Genomic DNA, 21,219 nt, shown 5'->3' on the forward strand with positions numbered 1-21,219 from the left:
AATTATATTATATATTATATATAATAATATATATAATTATATATATAATATAATTATATATATATAATAGCTGAGGCTGTCCGTGAACCATGATCCTTTGATCTCAGCCCAGAATGCTGGGATTACAAGCATGCACCACCACTCCCGGCGTATTTATTTTTTATTTATATCTTTATGGAGTCATGTATTCCAATTTAATCAGTGGGCTATAATGCATTATAGTCATGCAATTCAAATGGCCCCCATTTTGGCCACCAGGACCCCTTTGATCTGGTTTCTGAGTTGTTGGGGTTTTTTTGTTTTGTTTTGTTTTGTTTTTTTCAGCACTGGGGATGAAACCCAGAGGCATTCTATCTCCAAGCGACACCCCTAGCCCTGTTTTTTATTATTTATTTTGAAACAGGGTCTCACTGAGTTGCACAGGGCCTCACTTAGCTGAGGCTGTCTGCAAACCGCTATCCTCCTGTCTCAGCCTCCCAAATGCTGTGATTACAAGTGTGTGCCACCACACCTGGCTTTCTGAGTCCTTTTAAGATGGTTCCATCATGTTTTGAGCACTTCTTTCTAGCATAATAAGATAGTCCAAGTATATCTTGTACTTGACCTGCCCCAGCCCTGGAATCAGCTATTTCTCCAAGAAATACTAATTTCTTTTACTTGCAAATGATGTCTAGAGACAGAGATCTGAAGAGCGTAACCTCAACTACTCAGGAGGCTGAAGCAGGAGGATCACCACTTCAAAGACAGCCTGGGTAATTAGCAGGACTCTGTCTCAAAATAAAAATTAAAGCCGGGCGTGGTGGCGCACGCTTGTAATCCCCGCGCTTGGGAGGCAGAAACAGGAGGATCGGCGCAGGTTCGAAGCTAGCCCCGCGCGCTGGCTTAGGAGACCCTGTTTCCAAATAAAAATGCAAAAATAGGTCTGGGAGTGTAGCCCGGAGGTAGAAGGGCTTCCAGGAACCCCAGTACCACCAAAAAAAAAAAATAAAAAAAAAATAAAAAGGCCTAAGGAGTTCAGTGATAAAGTGCCCCTGGGTTCAGGCTTCAGTACTGTAAAACAAAAGCAAACAGCCAGGCATTGTGGTGCACACCTCTGATCCCAGTACTTGAAAGTCTGAAACAAGAGGACTGCAGGTTCATTGTCAGCCTCTGAAACTTAGCGAGACCCTCAACAACTTACTGTTTCAAAATAAAAAATAAATAAATAAACAGGGCTAGGGATGCATCTTGGAGGCAGAAAGTCCCTTGGCTAAATAACCAGTGCCACAAGAACAGACAAATAGCAGCAGCTGCCAAAAACTGAGGTCTGGGTGGTAGCCGTGCTCACGGGGTGGCAGGTGTGCTCCCTGGTACGCAGGGGTAGCTTCTCCAAGGCTCTTCTCTGAAATCTGGCTCACATACCCTTAAAATGTTTACTTTTGATCACTTTCCCTCTAGTAACCGAGTAACTCTGTCACTACCCCTTATCTCCAGGGTGCCTTTCACACCCCACTCAGGCTCTGACAGACCTTCCACCACCATATGGATACCTGACTTACCTCATTGAAAGTGTAGATTCAGCCAGGCATGGTGGCGCACGCTTGTAATCCCAGCATTTGGGAGGCTGAGATAGGAGGATCGTGGTTCAAGGACAGCCTCAGCTACTTAGTGAGGCCCTTTGAAACTCAGTGAGACCCTGTTTCAAAATAAAGAATAAAAAATAAGGCTGGGGGGTAGAGCTCGGAGGAAGAATTCCCTTGGGTTCCATCCCCAGACTACACACATCAAAAAAAAAAAGTGTAAAATTCAGTGGTTTTCTTTTCTTTCTCTTTTTTCTTTTTCTTTTTCTTTTTTCCCTTTTTTCTTTATTTTTTATTTGTGTGTGTGTGTGTGTGTGTGTGTGTGTGTGTGTGTGTGTGTGTGTGTTACTGGGGATGGAACCCAGGGGCATTCTATCTCTGAGCTACACCCCCCAGCCCTATTTTTTATTCTTTATTTTGAAACAGGGTCTCACTGAGTTGCAAAGGGCCTCACTAAGTAGTAGCTAAGGCTGTCTGCGAATCGTGATCCTCCTGTTTCAGCCCCTCAAATGCTGGGCTTACAAGCGTGTGCCACCACACCCACTGGTGGTTTTAGTACATTCAGACAGTTATGCAATCATCACATCTAAGATCAATTTTAGAATGTTTTTATTATCCCAAAAAGAATCTCTACACCCCTTATAGATTTATAACTATAAATCTATAGTTTTATAAGTAGTCTAGAAGTGGAGAGTGGTTGCGGTAGCCCCGGCTCATGGGGTTCGCCTAGTGGCCCAGAGCTTGAGAGGAGCCCAGAAAGTCAATGGGTTCTCAGACCTCTGCGGAGTCTGAGTTGGCAATCCTCTGGCTGCTCAGGATGTCCCCATAAACTCCTGTCCTTTGGCTCCATCTACAGACTCCCAAAGGTGACTTACTTCAGTAAGGACAGGGAGAGGGATACAGAGCAGTTCCTGCCCTGTCTTCCTTAGGCCGACAAAGCCATTTCTGTCCTCCCTGGGGAGTTGGAAAGGAGAAGTGACTCCAATTTCCAGGGCGCATCAGGGGCCCCCAGTCCCAAGGAGTAAGGTGAAGAGGGTCCCAGAGTCTTCATCTTTGATTCCAGAATTTAAGCCTCAAAAGCCAGGGCTTTTGTTTTCTATGAAATCAGAGCAGACTGAGCTGAGTGTGGTGGTGCACACCTGAAATCCCAGGACTTGGGAGGCTGAGACAGGAGGATCACAGGTTTGTGGACAGCCTCAGCAACATAGCCAAGACTCTCAGCAACCAAGTGAGACCTTGTTTCAAAACAAAAAAATTAAAAAGGGCTGAGGGTGTAGCTCAGAGGTAAAATACTCCTGGGACAGAGAAAGAGAAAGAGGGAGGGAGAGAGAGACAGAGACAGAGACAGAGAGAGAGAGTGCTGCTTGTACTCTCAGTGCTTGAGAGGTTGAGACAAGAGACTCAGATTCTGTGGGCACTGTGAGTTCTGACTGTGAGGCCTGGCTGGAGGAGGTCAAGAACAAAAGAACTTCTGAAAAGGCAGAAAAATGCCTCTAATACCCACCCCCCACCCCCCACCCCCGCCACCACTAGCCCATAAATTTATCTGCCCTGCCCTGGCCACTGTCAAGCTTACCAATCGGAGAAATACATGACTGCTTTGCTCTCCTAACACCCTTTAAAAAGCCCCTAATCAGGCCGGGCGTGGTGGTGCACCCTTGTAATCCTTGAGCTTGGGAGGAGGAGACAGGAAGATCGCGCAGGTTGGAAGCCAGCCGGTTTAAGAGACCCTGTTTCAAAATATTTAAAAAAAAAAAAAATAGGGCCGGGCGTGGTGGCACACGCTTGTAATCCCCACGCTTAGGAGGCAGAGACAGGAGGATCACACTGGTTCGAAGCCAGCCGCGCTGGCTTAAGAGACCGTTTCCAAATAAAAAAATAAAATAGGTCTGGGAGTGTAGCCCGGAGGTAGAAGGGTTTCCAGGAACCCCAGTACCACCAAAAAAAATAATAATGATAATAAAATAAAATAGGTCCTGGGGTAGAGCTCAGAGGTAGAATGCCCCTTAGTTGGATCCCCAACGCCAGGAAAAAACAAAACAAACGAACAAAAAGTAACAAAGTACAAAATGGATAGAACTGGGGATTGGGCTGCAGATGTTTAGAGATTTATTACATTTATAATATATAAGCAGTGTATGATAATCTACACTTTCCACTGTGTTTGAGAAAAAGTTCAAAGGACAATAACTTCAGGAAACTGGTGGGGGTGGTCTTGCTGTGGACGCACAGGGAGGAGGGCTGACGGGGCTGGGCTCTGATGGAGGAGGAGTGGGCAGGCAGGTTGCTCCTAACGCTGGCAGGCAGTAGGAACGGCGCTGCCAAGGAGGAAGATCAAGGTACTGAGTTAAGGGTTGGACAGGGTAGCCCAGATATTCCCGGAAGTGCAAGCGCGGGAAAGAGCAGTTAAGATGTGTGCAGAGGGTGTGTGCCCGGGGAGACGTGGCAGCTCGGGGTAGGGGCTGAGCGGGGGAAGCCAGATCTCCCTTGCCCAGCTGGCCTCCGGTACCGAGGGAGACTTGCACCAATCCCGGACAATGCACCAGGTAGACTCTTGCTCCCCTTCCTGCCAGGCTGCCCTGACCCCGGCAGGGGCCCGGGGCTCCCCAGCCCTGGGTTTCCCTTCCTCCTGTGCTTCCGGAGCTGCTTTCCTGTCACCTGCCTGGGAGCCCTGTGGCCAGGCCCAGCCAGCTCAGAGAGGGGCTGTGAGTATTGGGCTTTCCATGTGCAAAGGGACACATGTGGAGATGGGATGGAGTGGACAGTGTAACCGAGGGACCTTTCCTGGGCCTCAACTGCCTACCAATGGGGAGGGCCAGGCTGAGGGCTCAGGGATGGGGGCGCCCATCCTCTAAGGCAGGATGGTCCTGCTGGGGAGGAGGAGCCAGGGAGAAAAGGTTTCTCAGCTTGTGATGCCCTCACTAACGCTAAGGTTACAGTTTTAAGATTTGCTTCCTTCTCTGTGATCACCCCACTTCCACTCCCATCCAGCAGAGTGGAGACAGACAGAGGTAGGGATCGTTGTCCCCGCTTTTTGGAGGAGGACATGGGGACGCTGACAGTGGAAGATTGGCACAGGGGCTTCTCAGCCACTCTTGGCAGAACCTGGAATCCTCATTGGGCACTGCCCCTTTCCAGACCCCCAGAACTTGATCCTGAGGCCGAGGGCAGGGGCAGAGTGAAGGGATGAGGCATCCGCCCCCACCTCACCCCAAGCTTCTGGGGTTCTTGTCCCCTCTTCCTGTTCCCCCTCCCCAGGGTGCTACCTTTCTGCCCTCCAGTGATTCCAGAGTAGGGCGCCTTGGAGGCTGGACAATGATTCCCTTTTTCTAGGACTTTAAGAAGCAGCTGAGCTGGGCGTGGTGGGCACGCTTGTAATCCCAGCATTCGGGAGGCTGAGACCGGAGGATCACAGTTCACTGACAGCCTCAGCTATTTAGCGAGGCCCTTAGGAACTCAGTGAGACCCTGTTTCAAAAATAAAAAAGACCTTGAAAAAATATGGCTGGAGCCGGGCGTCGTGGCGCACGCTTGTAATCCCCGCTCTTAGGAGGCTGAGACAGGAGGATCACACAGGTTCGAAGCCAGCCTCAGCTACTTGGTGAGGCTCTCAGCAACTTAGTGAGACCCTGTTTCCAAATAAAATATAAAATAGGTCTGGGAGTATAGCCCGGAGGTAGAAAACCTCTGGGTTCTACCCCCAGTACCACACACACACACACACACACACACACACACACACACACTATATATATATATATATATATATATATATATATATATATATATATGGCTGGGGGATTATCTCAGAGGTAGAATGCCCCTGGGTTCCATCCCCAGTACTGGGGAAAAAAAAAAAAAGCAGCTGCTCTCTGTCCCCTGCTCAAGATGCTGACCTAGGACACAGGATCTATTTAGGAATCTTGCTGGAGACCTGGGAAGAGGGGGCAATGGGAGGGGACTTTGTGGCCAAATTAACAGCCCAAGTATAATGAAGTCCATGTATTTGCCCCTTTCTGAAGGACTTTAACTCCCTGTTATTCTGTTTCTTTGTCTGTTTTTCTTCTCTTTTCCTCTGTGTCTTTTTTCTGTATCTCTCTTTTTTCTTTTCTTTTCTTTTTTTCTTCTCTTTTTTAATTTTTTTAATTATTTATTTATTTATTTATTTATTTGGTGGTACTGGGGTTCCTGAAAGCCCTTCTTCCACCGGGCTACACTCCCAGACCTATTTTATATTTTTGAAACAGGGTCTCTTACGCCAGCGCGGCTGGCTTCGAACCTGCGCGATCCTCCTGTCTCCGCCTCCCAAGTGCGGGGATTACAAGCGTGCGCCACCACGCCCGGCTCTTTTTTTATTTTTTAATGAAGCTTATCTTCTTTAAGCATATTCCTAAGCATATTCCTAAGCGCTGGCTTAGGAGACCCTGTTTCCAAATTAAAATGTAAAAATAGGTCTGGGAGTGTATCCCAGAGGTAGAAGGGCTTCCAGGAACCCCAGTACCACCAAAAAAAAAAAAAGAAAAAGATTCAACATCTTTTTCTTTTCTTTTTTTTTTTTTTGCTGGTCTGGGGGTGGAACCCAGGAGCATTCTACCTCTGAGCTACCCCCCCTGCCCTACTTTTTATTCTTTTACTTTTGAAACCGGGTCTCACTGAGTAGCGAAGGGCGTCACTAAGTAGCTGAGGCTGTCCGCGAACCATGATCCTCTGGTCTCAGCCTTCTGAATGCTGGGATTCAAGCGTGTGCCACCACGCCTGGATTTCTTTTCTTTTTGTGCAGTACTGGGGATTGAACCCAGGGACATTCTACCTTTGAGCTACACTCCTAGCCCTATTTTTTTTTTTTTTTTTTTTTTTTTTTTGGTGGTACTGGGGTTCCCGGAAGCTCTTCTACCTCTGGGCTACACTCCCAGACCTATTTTTATATTTTTATTTGGAAACAGGGTCTCTTAAGACAGTGAGGCTGGCTTCAAACCAGCACGATCCTCCTGTCTCTGCCTCCCAAGCACGGGGATTATAAGCGCACGCCACCACACCCAGCTCCTATTTTTTATTTTAAAACAAGGTCTCACTAAGTTGCGGAGAGACTCGCTAAGTAGCTAAGGCTGGCCGTGAACCTGCGATCCTCCTATCTCAACCTCCCAAGTACTGGGCTTACAAGCGTGGCCACCATGCCTAGCTTTCTTTGTCTTTTATTCTCTCTGTTGCTGTGCATGTGTTCAGCTCTACACTTCTGTTTCTATTTTTTTCTCTCTCCCTCTCTACTGTCTTTGTCTCTGATTCTGTCTCTCCCTGGGGCCCTCTGTCTCTGTTTTCTTTGGGTATCCATCTCTCTATTTTGGTCTTTTTCCATGTGTACACACCCATGTTATCCTCTCTCTTTGCCACTCCCTCCCAGGTTGGCCCCTCTCCCTCGCCTTCTCCAGCTGTGAACAGTTCCTTGGAGCAGGAGCCCCAGAGGCAGCTCCCAGAGATGTGGGCCGGAGTCTGGGAGCCACCTCGAGGGGACGGGCTGCCGCCGCTCACCATCATTGTGGCTGTCTTTGTCCTGCTGGCAGTCTGTATCGTGGTGGCTGTCCACTTTGGCCCAAGGCTGCACCAGGGACATGCCACTCTCCCCACAGAGCCACCAGCCCCAAAGCCAGAGGATGGCATCTATCTCATTCACTGGCGGCTGCTGGGCCCCCAGGACAGTCACAAAGAGGCCCAGCAGGGGCCTCTGGCTCCTGACTCTGGCCCTGCTCCAGATGGGCCTGGGCCCACCATCCACGAAGTCACTTATCTGTAAGAGGAAGATTTGGAAAGTTCAACTGACCTGGCTCAAAACCAGAAACTGGACTGAGAATTAGAGCAAAAGCACATGGGAGCCTGGGCATCAGAGCTGCAGAAGGGCCCCCTGGACTCAGCCGGAGCGGCCCTCTTAGGTTGTGGAGAGGGCCCTGTTGCAGACAGGAGGCAAGTGAAGAGCTCAGAGGCCTGCACAGAGACCTGCTGAGGGATTCCCATGCCCAAGACCATCTTGACAAAGTTACACTGTCCCCAGGAACCTCCAGACCCAGAACTTCCTTTTCCAAGCCTCCTCTCTCCTTGCACACCTGAACCTCCTTCCTCTTTGTTGTAAAGCGAATCCAGCATGGAAGATTCCATCACTCACCCCACCCAAGCAGGACTGTCAGAGGCCCCATGGACCCCTCAGAATCCTGTGAAAGCCCAGCCACAGAGAGCTGAGGCACAGAACCATGGCTGCCTTCTCTGAGAGGTGGAGGACTGAAGGAAGGAGTATCTGTCACCTGTCACCCACCAGAGGGCAGCCCTTCAGCTGTCAGGGCCTAAGCCTTGTTGACAACCTCAAAGTCTTTGGAAACCCCTGAATATCATTTATAGTTCAAAGATTGGCTTTGAATGATTCAGTCTCGCCTTATCAGGATATGATGGAGGGGGTTGGGGGCTCTCATTACCTCGCTCTTTCTGTGTGTATGGGCCTGCTAGAACGAGCCTAGAATTTACCACAAGACACCTCCTAGCTGGGTGCTGTGACGCATGTCAGGTATCTCAGCAACTCAGGAGGCTGAGTCAGGAAGACTGAAAGTTTGAGGCTGGGTGTGGTGGCACATGCCTGTTAATCCCAGTACTTGGGAGGCTGAGACAGGAATATCACAGGTTTGAGACTAGCCTCATAAGCTTAGCAAGACTCTCTCCAACCTAGTAAGACCCTATTTCAAAACAAAAATAAAAGGGGCTGGGGTTGTAGCTCAGAGGTAGATTGCCCCTTGATTCAATCTCCAAGAAAGAACAAGAGAGAGAAAGAAAGAAAGAAAGAAAGAAAGAAAGAAAGAATGAATGAATGAATTTGAGGCCAGCTTGGGCAACTTAGGGAGATTCTGTCTCAAAATAAACAATAAAATAGGGCTAGGGATATAGCTCAGAGGTAAAATGTCCCTAGGTTCAATTCCCAGTATAGTGAGTGAATGAATGAATGAATGAATAAATGAGCTGGGGAAGGCATTGAGCAGGGCATGTAGCTCAGTGGTAGAACACCTTTGGGTTCAATTCCCAGTACTGAAAAAAAAAAGAAGAAGAAGAAAAACCACCCAGTTGGGTGTGGCAGTACACACCTGTAATCCCAGCATTTGGGAAGCTAAAACAGGAGGATTGCAGATTAGAGGCCAGACTCAGCAACTTAATGAGGCCCTCTGTAACTTAGTGAGACTCTGTTTAAAAATAAAAAATAAAATAAAACAGGGAAGATGGAGCCATGCATGGTGGCTCACACTTGCATTCCTAGTACTTGGAAGGCTGAGACAGGAAGATCACAGGTTCATGGCCAATTTCAGGAACTTAGTGAGGCCCTCTGCAACTTAGTGAGACCCTGTTTCAAAATAAAAAATAAGAGCCAGGTGTGGTAGTGCACGTTGTAATCTCAGTACTTGGTAGGCTAAGAAAGAAGGATCCAGGTTCGTAGTCAGCCTCAGCTACTTAGTGAGGCCATCCGCAACTTAGACCCTGTTTTGAAATAAAGAATAAAAAATTGGGCTGGAGTTGTAGCTCAGAGGTAGAATGCCCACAGGTTCCATTCCCAGAACCACAAAAAACAAAAACAAAAAACTGGGCATGGTGATACATGCTTATAATCCTACTACTTGGGAGACTGAGACAGGAGGCTACAGGTTCACAGCCAGCCTCAGCTACTCAGTGAGGCTCTCCCCAACTTAATGGGACCCTGTTTCAAAATAAAGAATAAAAAATAGGGCTGGGGGTATAACTCAGTGGTAGAATGTGCCTGGGTTCAATCCTTGGTACTACAAAATAAATAAGTAAATATAAATAAAATAGGGCTTGTACTGTAGTTTAAAAAAAAAAATCCAGATCTAGAACTTTCTAGCTGGTGAATAAACAGGAAAGGAAAAAGAGCTCCAGGCAACTTGTCTGTGAAGGAATAAGTATAGAGGGTACCCCTCCCTGTAGGGGGAGAACAGAAGGAAATCGGGGGTGGGGGGGGTCAGGAAGATGTTAGCAGAGGCCAGGAAGACAAAACTGGTCCTCCTGGTGACTCGCTGGAAAGGCACCCTTTCCCCTGACACTTTAAGAACCTCACTCATGCAGACAGACATTTATAGAGAGACCTCTGTTGCTTAACCTAAGGAATTTTTTAGGGTAATCAACCCTGAGGTCCTGCTCAGTGAAACCCCAACAGTCAGGGAGGCACAGAAATAGCTGAACATGGAGTGGAGCAGAGGTGGGGTGCCAGGTATTTGAAGGACAGGCTTGCCTCCTATGGGACTGAGAGGAGCTATGCTGTGCACTCACATGAGTGTGTATGTGTGTGTGTGTGTGTGTGTGTGTGTGTGTGTGTGCGCGCGCGCGCACTCGCACGCAATACTGGGGACTGAACACAGGGGCATCCTACTGCTGAGCTACACCTCCAGCCCTTTTTTTATTTTTTATTTTAGTTTTGTGGAACTGAGGACTGAACCCAGGGGCATTCTACCTCCGAACTACATCACCAGCCTGATTTTTTATTTATTATTTTGAAACAGGGTCTCATTGAATTGCAGAGGGCCTCAATAGGTAGCTGAGGCTGGCCAAGAAGCTACAGTCTGCCTGTCAGCCTCCCAAGTATTGGGATTACAAGCATGCACCACTACACCCTGCTTTATTTTTATTTTATTTTATTTTATTATTATTATTATTATTATTATTATTATTATTATTATTATTTTGGTGGTACTGGGGTTCCTGGAAGCCCTTCTACCTCCAGGATACACTCCCACAGGCTACACTCCCAGACCTATTTTATATATTTTTTATTTGGAAACAGGGTCTCTTAAGCCAGCGGGGCTGGCTCCGAACCAGCGCGATCCTCCTGTCTCCGCCTCCCAAGCGCAGGGATTACAAGCGTGCGCCACCACGCCCGGCTATTTTTATTTTAAAACATGGTCTTGGAGCCAGGCGTGTTGGCACATGCCTGTATACCCAGTTCTTGAGTGGCTAAGACTGGAAGATCACAGGTTTGAAGCCAGTGGTAACTTAGCAAGACCCTATTTTGAAATTAAAAATAAAATAGAGCCGGTGTGATGGCTCACACTTGTAATCCCAGTACATGAGAGGTTGAGACAGGAGGATTGCAGGTTCACGGTTAGCCTCAGCTACTTAGTGAGGCCCTCTGCAACTTAGTGAGACGTTTCAAATTTAAGAATAAAAAATAGGGCTGGGGGTGTAGCTTGGAGGTAGAATGCCCCTTGGTTCCATCCCCAGTACTGCAAAAAATAAAAGAATAAATAAAAGAATAGCTGGGCGTGGTGGCACATGCTTGTAATCCCAGCATTTAGGAGGCTGATACAGAAGGATCGCAGTTCTCAGCCAGCCTCAGCTGCTTAGTGAGGTCCTTTGCAACTCAGTGAGACCCTGTTTCAAACTTAAGAATAAAAAGTAGGGCTGGGTGTAGCTGAGAGGTAGAGTGCCCCAGGGTTCCATCCCCAGTATCAGAAAAAAATAAAATAAAATAAATAAAATAATATAGGGCTAGAGGTGTAGCTTAGAGGTAGAGTGCTTCTGGATTCAATCCCCAGCACCACAAAAAGTAAATAAGTTAACTAAGTTAACTAAATAAAATACCTGGTGTGATGGCACACACTTGCAATCCCAGTACTGGGAGGCTGAGACAGGAGGATTGCAGATTTGCAGCTAGCTCAGCAACTTAGTAAGGCCCTCCACAACTTAGTGAGACCCTGTTTAAAAAAAAAAAAAAATAGAGCTAGGTATGTAGCTCATAGGTAAAATGTCTCAGGGTTCCATCTTCAGTATCAAAAAATAAAATAAAATAAAATAGGGCTGTCTTAAGAGACCCTGTTTCCAAATAAAATATTAAAAAATAGGTCTGAGAGTGTAGCCCGGAGGTAGAAGAGTTCTATCTCCAGTACCACTCAAAAAAAAAAAAAAAAAAAGGATAAAAAATAGGGCTGGAAGTGCAGCTCAGAGGTAGAATGCCTCTTGGGTCCATCTCCAGTACCACACAAAAATAAATAAATAAATAAATAAATAAATAAATAAATAAATACAAAAAAATCGAGCTGGGAGTATAGCTCGGAGGTAGAATGCCCTTGGCTGCAATAAATAAATAAATAAATATAAAAAGACAAAAAAAAAATAGGGCTGGGGGTGCTGGCGGTATAGGTTGGAGGTAGAACGCCTCTGGGTTCCATCCCTGGTACGGCAAAAAAAAAAAAAAAAAAAAAAAAAGCGTTGGAGGTGTAGCTTAATTGCAGGGTTCTCTAGGTTCAATCTTTGGTGCTATGTAAAAAAGAAGAAAGAGAAGGGAGAAAGGCAGGAGAGAAACCCAGGCAGCACATAGTCTCTTCCCTAAGTCAGGGTAGAGTCAGACTTTGAACCTGGGCCCATCAGACCCAGCTGGGAGCTGAGGGGAGGAGCAATGCCAAGCTGGGAGGCCTTTGTTTCTGGGCTGGTTTCTGGGGTGACTGTGAGAGATCTGAGGGCAAGGTGACCAGGATGGCGGAGGAGGGGAAGTTTCCCTCTAGGCTCCTGCCTGGAGCATTTCTCCAGAGCAATGCACACTCAGAAATACCTACTGAGCTCTGTGACAGAAAGGTGGAGGGAGGGAGGGAGTCCATTGGGCTAGGGGACTAGAAGAGATGAGATGCAAGCTATACCTCTAAGCCTTTTTATTTTTTATTTTGAAACATGGTCTCACTAAGTTGCTGAGGCTGGCCTTGAACCTGTGATCCTCCTCCCAAGGACCTTCCAGGACATGCAATCCTGTCTCAGCCTCCCAAAAACTGTGATCACAGGCATGGGTCTCCACGCCCGGCTCCCCGTCCTGATCCTTTTGCAGGGATCTGGAGACATTCATTCAGAGGCCCCTGGTCTTGAGAGTGGCCCCTTGCCCAGGATGCAGCTGCATACCACTCAAGGCCCCTGTGTGCTGCTCGGCCCCTGCCCGCCAAGCCACACTGAGACACTGACACGGCAGGTGTGGGGGACGGTACTGCCCGACTCTAAGCCCTCCATCCAACTGTGGGCTCTGTCCAGATTGAAATGGCACCCATCCCCCAACTCCCCTGCAGGGGGATGAAGTGGGATACAAGGAAGCACACATGTGCAAGCAGATTTGGACACAGTGGGTAATACATGACAATCTCTTTTATCTGTCAGAGTCTAGTAGCAAAAGATGACACGCTCACATTGGGTAATCTGAGGAGTATTTTTATTTTAATTTAATTCATTTATTTTTGTGGTACTATGAATTGAAACCAGAGTCATTCTACCTCCAAAACTGCACCTCCCAGCTTGATTTTATTTCTTATTTGGAAACAGGATCTCACTAGGTTGCTGAGAGCCTCACAAAGTTGCCATGGCTGGTTTTGAACCTGCGATCCTCCTGTCTCAGCCTCCCAAGTCCTGGGATTACAAGCATATGCTACCATGCCCAGCTCTGAGGAGTGTTATTTCTTTATTTCTTTATTTTGGTGGTACTGGGGTTCCTGGAAACCCTTCTATCTCCGGGATATACTCCCAGACCTACTTTTTATATATTTTTTTATTTGGAAACAGGGTCTCTTAAGCCAGTGATGCTGGCTTCAAACCAGCGCAATCCTCCTGTCTCCGCCTCCCAAGCACGGGGATTACAAGCGTGCGCCACCACCCGGCTCTGAGGAGTGTTTGTAAAAAGGATTATTAAAAAGACTATTGAGAAAGGGAAGGATATAAGGAAACCACAAGAGAGAGTGCTCCAGTACAGAGCCAAGACCACTGTAGGGGAAGGGGGGGGGGGCAGTGCCAGAAACCTGGGGGTGGACAGGTTTATTAAGAAGGTCACTGGCAGGAGAGCCCACAGTGACCGTAGTACTGCTGTGAGGATCCTGGGGGGCAAACACCTCAAGCTCGCCCTCCTCCTCTCTTCATTCTCCTGCTGGAGCTCCCCATGGACCAAACACAAGCAGAAGCCCAAACACAGGGGAGTTCGCTGACACCATCCAGAAAGGTCAGCGCCCCGGGCAGAGAAGGCCTGGAGGGTCCAATGAAGCCACCTGGAATTTCAAGTTTATGAAAGACTAACTCACGTGTGTCGTCCTCACAACAGCCCTGTGAGGTGGGGCAACAATTATAATCACATTTCACGAATGAGGAGACAGGCTCAGAGAGAGGAAGTGGCTTGCCCAAGCATATAGAATTCATCTGGAGACGTCAAGTCCAGGGCCCTTCTCCTCCCTGTGGCAGGAAATGTCTCTGCTGGACATCCACCTGCTGAAGAAAGCCCCCAACCCAGTGTTTGGGATCACTGGAGGCACAGGCAAGCTGACCTCAGAAGTCTGTGCGGAGTGGCAGAGGCTGTTCCATACCGCTGATGAGGAGCTTGGGCTCCTGGGACAGTGTGGAGGAATGGGGCACCACGGGGGTCCCTGAGCTGCTCACAGGAACCTCCTCCCTTTCCTCCTGTCGCAGGTGCCGGAGAACCTCCTGTGACAGTGAGAAGCTGCTCCCCTCTGCAGGTTCTAAAATGAGGACATGGGAGAGAGGGTGAGGACCTTATGCACCCCTACTAGAACACACCCAAAGGGGCTACTGGGAGGCATCACCCCTCCCCACCCACCCTGCAGCTGCTGGGAGTCATGGAAGCCTTGAGCCACAAGTGCTCTTAGGGGTGATGGAATGCCACCCTCTTGCTTTTAGAGATTGATGCTCAGAACAGGCAGAGACCTGTCCAAGGTCTCCTAGAGAGGGCATGGCGGGTCTCCTAGCGAGGGCATGGCAGAGCCGAGGCTGCAGGCTTGCTCTTTTGTGCCAGGGATTCTCTGCTCCCTGCAGCACCCCTAGACAAATGAGGGACTCCTAGAAGCCAGCTCTTCAGGTTCCACCCATGATCCATAAACCAAAGACCACTGAGAGCAATCTAGGGGCCCCAGGTGATGCTGAGACCTCTCCCAGGGCTGTACCTCCCTGACCACTCAGGAAAGCCCAGGAATGGTACTGCCATCTGTCCTCTCACTCTGCCCGCTACCCCGGGACCCTGGAGACTTCCTGTCCTCCAGCTTATCAAGTCCTCACCCTGGTAGACAATGAGGCGGCAGTTGTTTTGAGACTCAGGGTCATCTGCCAGGATGCCCGCAAGTGTCTGGCAGAAGAGTTTGGCCTGCTCAAGTCGATCCTCCCGACTAAAGCCAGCTCTGCCATCCTGCGACATGGCAAACAAGGTCTGCAAGGGGGTGGCGTACTCCAGGACACAGGTGCCTGCCTGGAAGGGGTGGGGGAAGACCAGATTGAGCAGGGTCCTGGCAGACAGACTCTGGACCACATGTGGCACTGTGGGCTGAGACTCTGTCCCTAGATCTGCAGAGGCGGCGTCCTGGGAGGTGACCACCCTGACCAGGGTCTATGCTGTCTCATCTGCCTTCGCCCTGACATCTCCCTCCTGAAGTCAGGGCGAGGCTGGGCAAAATTTACCCTTCACAAATCCTTCTCCCAAGATCTCAAGATGAGGCCTCCAGCATTAGGCTGTCAACTGCTCCAGCTGAAAACCAACACTGGGGGTCTGGACTTCAGCTGTGGTCAGGGTTTCCCCAGGCCCACAGGAAATCTTTGCACAGCCTTCATCAAGGGCAGCTTGCTGGCTAAGCATGGCATCTTCAAGCTGAAATTGTGTACTTTCTCACTGTGCTCTGAACCTCAGTTCCCTCCTTTGTAAGGTAGGCATCAGAACGGTCCCTAACCCGCAGGGTGCTGGAGAGGACTCAACAGGGCGGTCATACGATGCAGCCAGAACGGCATCTGGCATGCAGTCAGTGCTCAGTAAGTGCCACGTGTCATCATTATTCAGATCTGAACCCTGCTGAGCTCTGGGACCGAGGGGAAACTGAGGCTCAGAGAAGGGCCTTGCATTTTTACCAGTGCTTGTCAGGGCTCAGGGTTCTGGGAGCCCTGATCCCACCCAGGGACCCGCATCTCCCTGCGCCCTCACCGGCTGCCCATTCTCCAGAAGCTCATAGACGCTGTTGGAGTAAACCCGACCCTTGATGCCGGCACGGTCAGAGATCTGCTGGGGCAGCATATGCAGGAAGCGAATGTTGGGGTCGGCCACACTCAGGTCATCGGGCACCCCGCAGTCCAATGGGAAGAGGATGCACAGCCGTCGGCTCCCTGCGCCCCGCAGCATGTTGTTGTGGAGCTGATTATAAATCCGGATCCGAGCCCAGAGTCCTGGGTTAAGGCAGTCCAATGAGTCATTCCTGTTAACCCTTCTCCCCCCAATCCAGGACTGAGACCCAGGCCACTGCCCCCCCCCAGTGTGGGGTACAAGAGAAACGAGGGAATAGCCTGCTCTCACTGTACAGGAGGCAGAACTCAGGGACCCTCTGCTGCCCCCACCACCCTCTTCTCCTTTTTCTTCCTTTCCCAGATTTCTGTGCCAACCACCCCTTCCCACCATAGCTTTGGGGGCTCTGGGAGATGAACAGAGCCCTGGGAGGTGCTGTTTCTAGTATCCCCAGGCGTCTCTAGCTCCAGAACCACTCCCTAGCAGAAGCCCAGGTCAAAGGAAGGCAGCGACAAGGTGTGGACGACCGCAGCCGTGGCCCCAGCCCGCGGACTGATACGCACAGCTCCCCAGAGTGGGCAAGGGCCCGGCTCCCGACAGGCCTGAGTCCAATCCTGTTTCCACCTCCCACTAATCTCTTAGAATCACTGTTCTTGTCTCCAGAATAGGGATGCTGGCTATCCCTTCCTCACAGAATATGAATAAAAAGAAAAAAGGCACGTGAGAGGCACCGGGAACGGGGTGGCTATTTATCAAAAACATTCACAGATGACCTTGGGCAGGTCGCTGAATGGCTTTCAGACCCGTGTTCCTTATTGCCAGCCAGGCAAAGTAATAACATACTTCATGCTGATGGGGATGCTTTGGGAATACAGTAATTTGGTAGATCGGAAAATGCTTTGAAAGCCAGACGTGGTGGCTCACACTATAATCCCAGTACTTGGGAGGTTGAGACAGGAGAATCAAAGGTTTAAGGTCAGCCTCAGCAACTTAGTGAGGCCTTTCACAACTTAGTGAGACCCTGTTTCAAAATAAACAATAAAGGCAGGGCGTGGTGGCACGCGCTTGTAATCCCAGCATTCGGGAGGCAGAGACCAGAGGATCTGAGGATCTTTTGAGGACAGCCTCAGCTACTTAGCAAGGCCCTTCACAACTCAGTGAGACCTTGTTTCAAAAAATAAAAAGACTAAAAAGAAATAGGGTAGGGGGTGTAACTCAGAGGTAGAATGCCCCAGGGTTGCATCCCCAGTACCGCAAATAATAATAAGAATAAAGAATAAAAAATAAAAGCCGGATGTGGTGGTGCACGCTTGTAATCTCAGCATTCAGGAGGCTGAGACAGGAGGATTGTGGTTAGCGGACAGCCTCAGCTACTTAGTGAGGCCCTGTGCAACTGTGAGACCCTGTTTCACAATAAGGAATATAAAATAGGCCTGGGGATGTACATCAGAGGTAGAATGCCCCTGGATTCCATCCCCAGTACCAAAATATATATATATGGTGTATCTCAGAGATAGAATGTCCCTGAGTTTAATCCCCAATACCACATACACACACACACACACACACACACACACACACACACACACACACAAATAAATAAATAAAAAGCTTTGAAAAGTATACAAGTTCCAGAAACACAGAGGCTATGTACCTTTTTCTCTGTTTGTTTGTTTGGTACTGGGGATTGAACTTAGGGGTTTTTACCATTGACCTACACCCCCAATTCTTTATTTATTTTTTATTGTATGTTATGTGTGTATGTGTGTGTGTGTGTGTGTGTGTGTGTGTGTGTGTGTGTGTTACTGGGAACTTAACCTAGGGGAATATAGCTCTACCTCTGAGCTATACCCCCAACCCAATTTTATATGTATGTATGTATGTATGTATGTATGTATGTATTTTTGTGGTACCAGGGTTGGAACCCAGAGGCATTGTACTTCCAAGCTATACCCCAGTCCTATTTTTTATGCTTTATTATTTGAAACAGGGTCTCAATGAGTTGCAAAAGGCCTCACTAAGTAGCTGAAGCTGGCTTTGAACTGCAATCCTCCTGTCTCAGCCTCCCAAATGCTGAGATTACAAGTGTGTGCCACCATGCCTGGCTGCCAATTTTATTTTTATATTAATTAATTAATTTATTTATTTTTGTAGTAGTGGGAATTGAACCCAGGGGCATTCTATACTCAGCCTATTTTTTATTTGAAACAGGGTCTTGCTAAGTTACTGAAAGCCTCACTAAATTGCTGAAGCTGATCTAGAACCTGCAATCCTCCCATCTCAGCCTTTCAAGTAATGAGGCTATGTACCATATTGTCTTGAAATGGGGGCATAGAGAGCCAGGCATGGTGGTATATGCATGCAATCCCAGTACTTGGGAAGCTAAGAGCATCACAGTTCGCGGCCAGCCTCAGCTACTTAGTGAGGCCCTCAGCAACTTAGTGAGACCCTGTTTTAAAATAAAGAATAAAAAACAGGACTGGGGGTATAGCTTGGAGGTACAATGCCCCTGGGTTCAACCCCAAGTCCCACAAAAATAAAAAAGAAAGGAAAGAAGGAAGAAAGAAATGGGGACACAGAGGGTGGCCCACCTGGCAAAATCAACCTCAAGTACCCGATGTAATATGACCATGCCAGTCCGTGGGCAACATTGAAGTTCCTTTTCTCACAGACTGCAGAGATTTCAGCTGGGGCCAGGCTCTGTGGACAGCAGGATGGGGCTGAAGGGCCTCCATGATGGGCTCCCAGAGCCCCCTCCTCCAAGAAGCTTTCCCAACCTGTTGGCAACTTGCTCCCTTCTCTGCTGCCTCTGAACCCACCATCCCAGGACATCACACCCCACTCCTAGAACTCCAACCTTTAATCTCATCCCACTTCAGTAATGAGCTCAAGCAGGTCCCAGCATCCACAGGACGGGTTGGCCAGACCTTCTCTCTCCCTGTGCATCATACCTGGAGGCCCAGGAGGATGTTCAGGGCCTGCGAGAGGCCCAAGAGGGCAAGCATCCAACTGACGGGCAGGCCAGTGGTGTTTGGGAGGTAGTAGTAGAAATAGCAGGAGAGCAGCAGCACAGCCCCATGGCGGATGGGGCAGCCCAGGCAGGCCCGCATAGCCTTCCAGTAGCTACCCTGGTACCTGCAGAGAACAGCCCAGCTCAGCCAGATAAGGCCCAGGAGGGGCAGAGCCAGGAGTCAAGGGAGTGATGCGTGTGGATACCAATCGCCAGGAGGATTGCAAGGACTCACCTGGAGTGGATGTGGCACAGTTCCTCAGCCAGACAGCAGACCCCCTTGAACACCAGTCCCAGCTGCAGGGAGGCCAGGTGGAACACCAGGCACCGGAGGGTGTGGTCTGGCGGCTCCCCCAGACCCCAAAGGGCCACCAGGCAGGCCCCCAGCAGGCCCAAGGCCATGTACTGAGCCCGGAGACCCCTGGGACGCGGGATGGATGGATGCAGGCTAGAGTATGGCATCTGTGGACACCAAGAAACCAAGGGCTGTGCTGTTGTCGCTCTCCTGCCCCCAGGCACCCCTCCAGTTTCCCCTGCCCAGGTACCCAGCCATTCCCACAGGCTCCCCTTGGAGACCCCGCTAGCCTGGGCACACGCCATCCACAGGTCCTGTCCAGGAGAGACTTGACGAAACAGAGCAGGGCCCGCACATGCACAAGCCCTGAGCCCCAGTGGGGCCACCAGGATGTGGAGAAAGAACGTGAAGATCCCAGGCCCCGACCAGAAGTATTTTGTGCCACTCAACCCCCCCCCCCCCCCAGGGACTCTTGGGGACCCAGACTCTCCTCTCCCCCAAATGCACCCCAGGGAAAACCTTAGCAAAGAGGAACACCAGAGGTCGGGGTGGGGGCAGCCTTTAGGACTCATCTCTGGGGCCCAGGACCCTAGCCTTGGGCTCTGGCTGGACTGCTCCTGAGTCTCCCTACCTTCCACCTCCTGGAAACAGGTTGCTCCGGGAAGATGATGGGCACTGAGGTCCCGGGTCCCAGAAAAATGGCTACCAGCAGCCAAGGAAATCAAGGAAACCTCTCTGGGTATGGTCTAAAAGTGAAACATTAAAAAAAACTGAAGCTTTCTCAGCAATACCTCAGGCCTGGCACCCGCCAGACCACAGCGTTAGATGCTAAAGAGCAGGGTATTTCCTGTTCTCAGAAAGGGAGGAAGGGCCATGCCCCCGAAGCCTTGAGGGTAGGAGTAAGACTGGAGAAAGCCCCTCGATTGCCTTGCTAACCTCAATCTGAGGGTGTTCAGAAAGTTACTCACTCAGCTGGGCGTGGTGGCGCACGTTTGCAATCCCAGTATTTGGGAGGCTGAGACAGGAGGATCAGCTACTTACTGAGGCCCTTTGCAACTCAGTGAGACCCTGTTTCAAAATAAAGAATTAAAAAATAGGGCCAGGAGTGGTGGTGCACGTTTGTAATTCTCCAATTCATAGGAGGCTGAGACTGGAGGATCGCGGTTTGCAGACAGCCTCAGATACTGAGTGAGGCCCTCTGTAACTCAGTGAGACCCTGTTTCAAAATAAAGAATAAAGCCGGGCGTGGTGGCGCACGCTTGTAATCCCCGCGCTTGGGAGGCAGAGACAGGAGGATCGCGCAGGTTCGAAGCCAGCCGCGCGTGCTGGCTTAGGAGACCCTGTTTCCAAATAAAAATGTAAAAATAGGTCTGGGAGTGTAGTCCGGAGATAGAAGGGCTTCCAGGAACCCCAGTACCACCAAAAAAAAAAAAAAAAGAATAAAAAAAAAAAAATAGGACAGAGGATGTAGCTCAGAGGTCGAATGCCCCTGGGTTCCATCTCCAGACCCGCAAAAATAAATAAATAAATAAATAGCCTGAGGGTGTAGCTCGGAGGTAGAATGCCCCTGGGTTCCATTCCCAGTACCGCAAAAAAGAATAAAAAGAAAGTCACTCACTCACCTGCAGCCACAACCCTGTACACCAGGTGCCCTGCAAGCCCCCAGGATCTCAAACACTTACCAGGACTCCAGGCAAGTACCCGAGACAACAAGTCCCCAGGAGAGGCAGCCCAGCTAATGGTTGATGTGTATTTCTAGACATACATCCTCTTTTCTTAGTACTGGGATGTCAGAAGGGGCGGGAGAAGTTATTTCCTGTAATCACCGCCTTTTTAACAAAGGGCCTGCCAGCTGCAGAAGAGGAGTGTTTGGGCTCTGCTAGAAAGTGGCCACGCCCACAACTTCATAGAGCACTCAGAATGGCCCGCGATAATGGTAATGCCACTGCTTTGTTGCAGCCAAGGGCTGCGTAGTTCTTCCAGCCACCTTCCAGGTAGCTATGATTGAACCCCTGTTCTATAGAAGGGTAACCTGAGGCCCAGAGGGTAAGTGAAGGAGTGAGGACTTGCAGCCTGGGGTAGCTCAAAGCCCACCTGTCTCTGTGCTTTGATTTCTCGAGCAGGTTTGGAAGGTGCTAGGACCAAGCTTCATGCCGGTTTCTCTTAGCATAGGGAACAGCTCTGGGCACTGCCTGACAAATTGCTGTGCAGATTAGAAGACAGGACAGGGCATGAGGGCGGGGACCAAGGAGATGAGGAAGTTCGTGGATGTCTCCCAGAAGCAATCTGGTTTCCTGGAAACTCTCTGA

At 49.4% G+C, this 21,219-nt stretch overlaps 2 protein-coding genes across 3 annotated transcripts; one reads left to right on the forward strand and one right to left on the reverse strand.

The window, feature by feature from the left end:
• Positions 1-6,897: 6,897 nt before the first annotated feature.
• Positions 6,898-7,346, forward strand: SMIM33 (small integral membrane protein 33; the record flags this gene model as incomplete). Its single annotated transcript, XM_080697327.1, is given in 2 exon segments — positions 6,898-6,940; positions 6,943-7,346. Coding segments are annotated over 2 exon segments (447 nt in total), but the record flags the coding sequence as incomplete, so codon positions are not given.
• Positions 7,347-13,876: 6,530 nt separating this feature from the next.
• Positions 13,877-19,077, reverse strand: STING1 (stimulator of interferon response cGAMP interactor 1; the record flags this gene model as incomplete). Of its 2 annotated transcripts, none has more annotated exons than XM_080712443.1 (6): positions 13,877-14,067; positions 14,621-14,807; positions 15,531-15,769; positions 18,197-18,305; positions 18,557-18,614; positions 18,851-19,077. In XM_080712443.1, the coding sequence occupies 6 exons, from the start codon at positions 19,075-19,077 to the stop codon at positions 13,877-13,879; spliced, it is 1,011 nt and encodes a 336-aa protein (XP_080568569.1). The 2 variants fall into 2 exon arrangements, with proteins under 2 accessions (XP_080568569.1, XP_080568568.1); XM_080712442.1 differs by having other exon boundaries at positions 18,557-18,740.
• Positions 19,078-21,219: the final 2,142 nt, after the last annotated feature.

The sequence above is a fragment of the Muscardinus avellanarius genome (genome assembly GCF_963383645.1).
Source record: "Muscardinus avellanarius genome assembly, chromosome: 1".
Lineage (NCBI taxonomy): Eukaryota > Metazoa > Chordata > Mammalia > Rodentia > Gliridae > Muscardinus > Muscardinus avellanarius.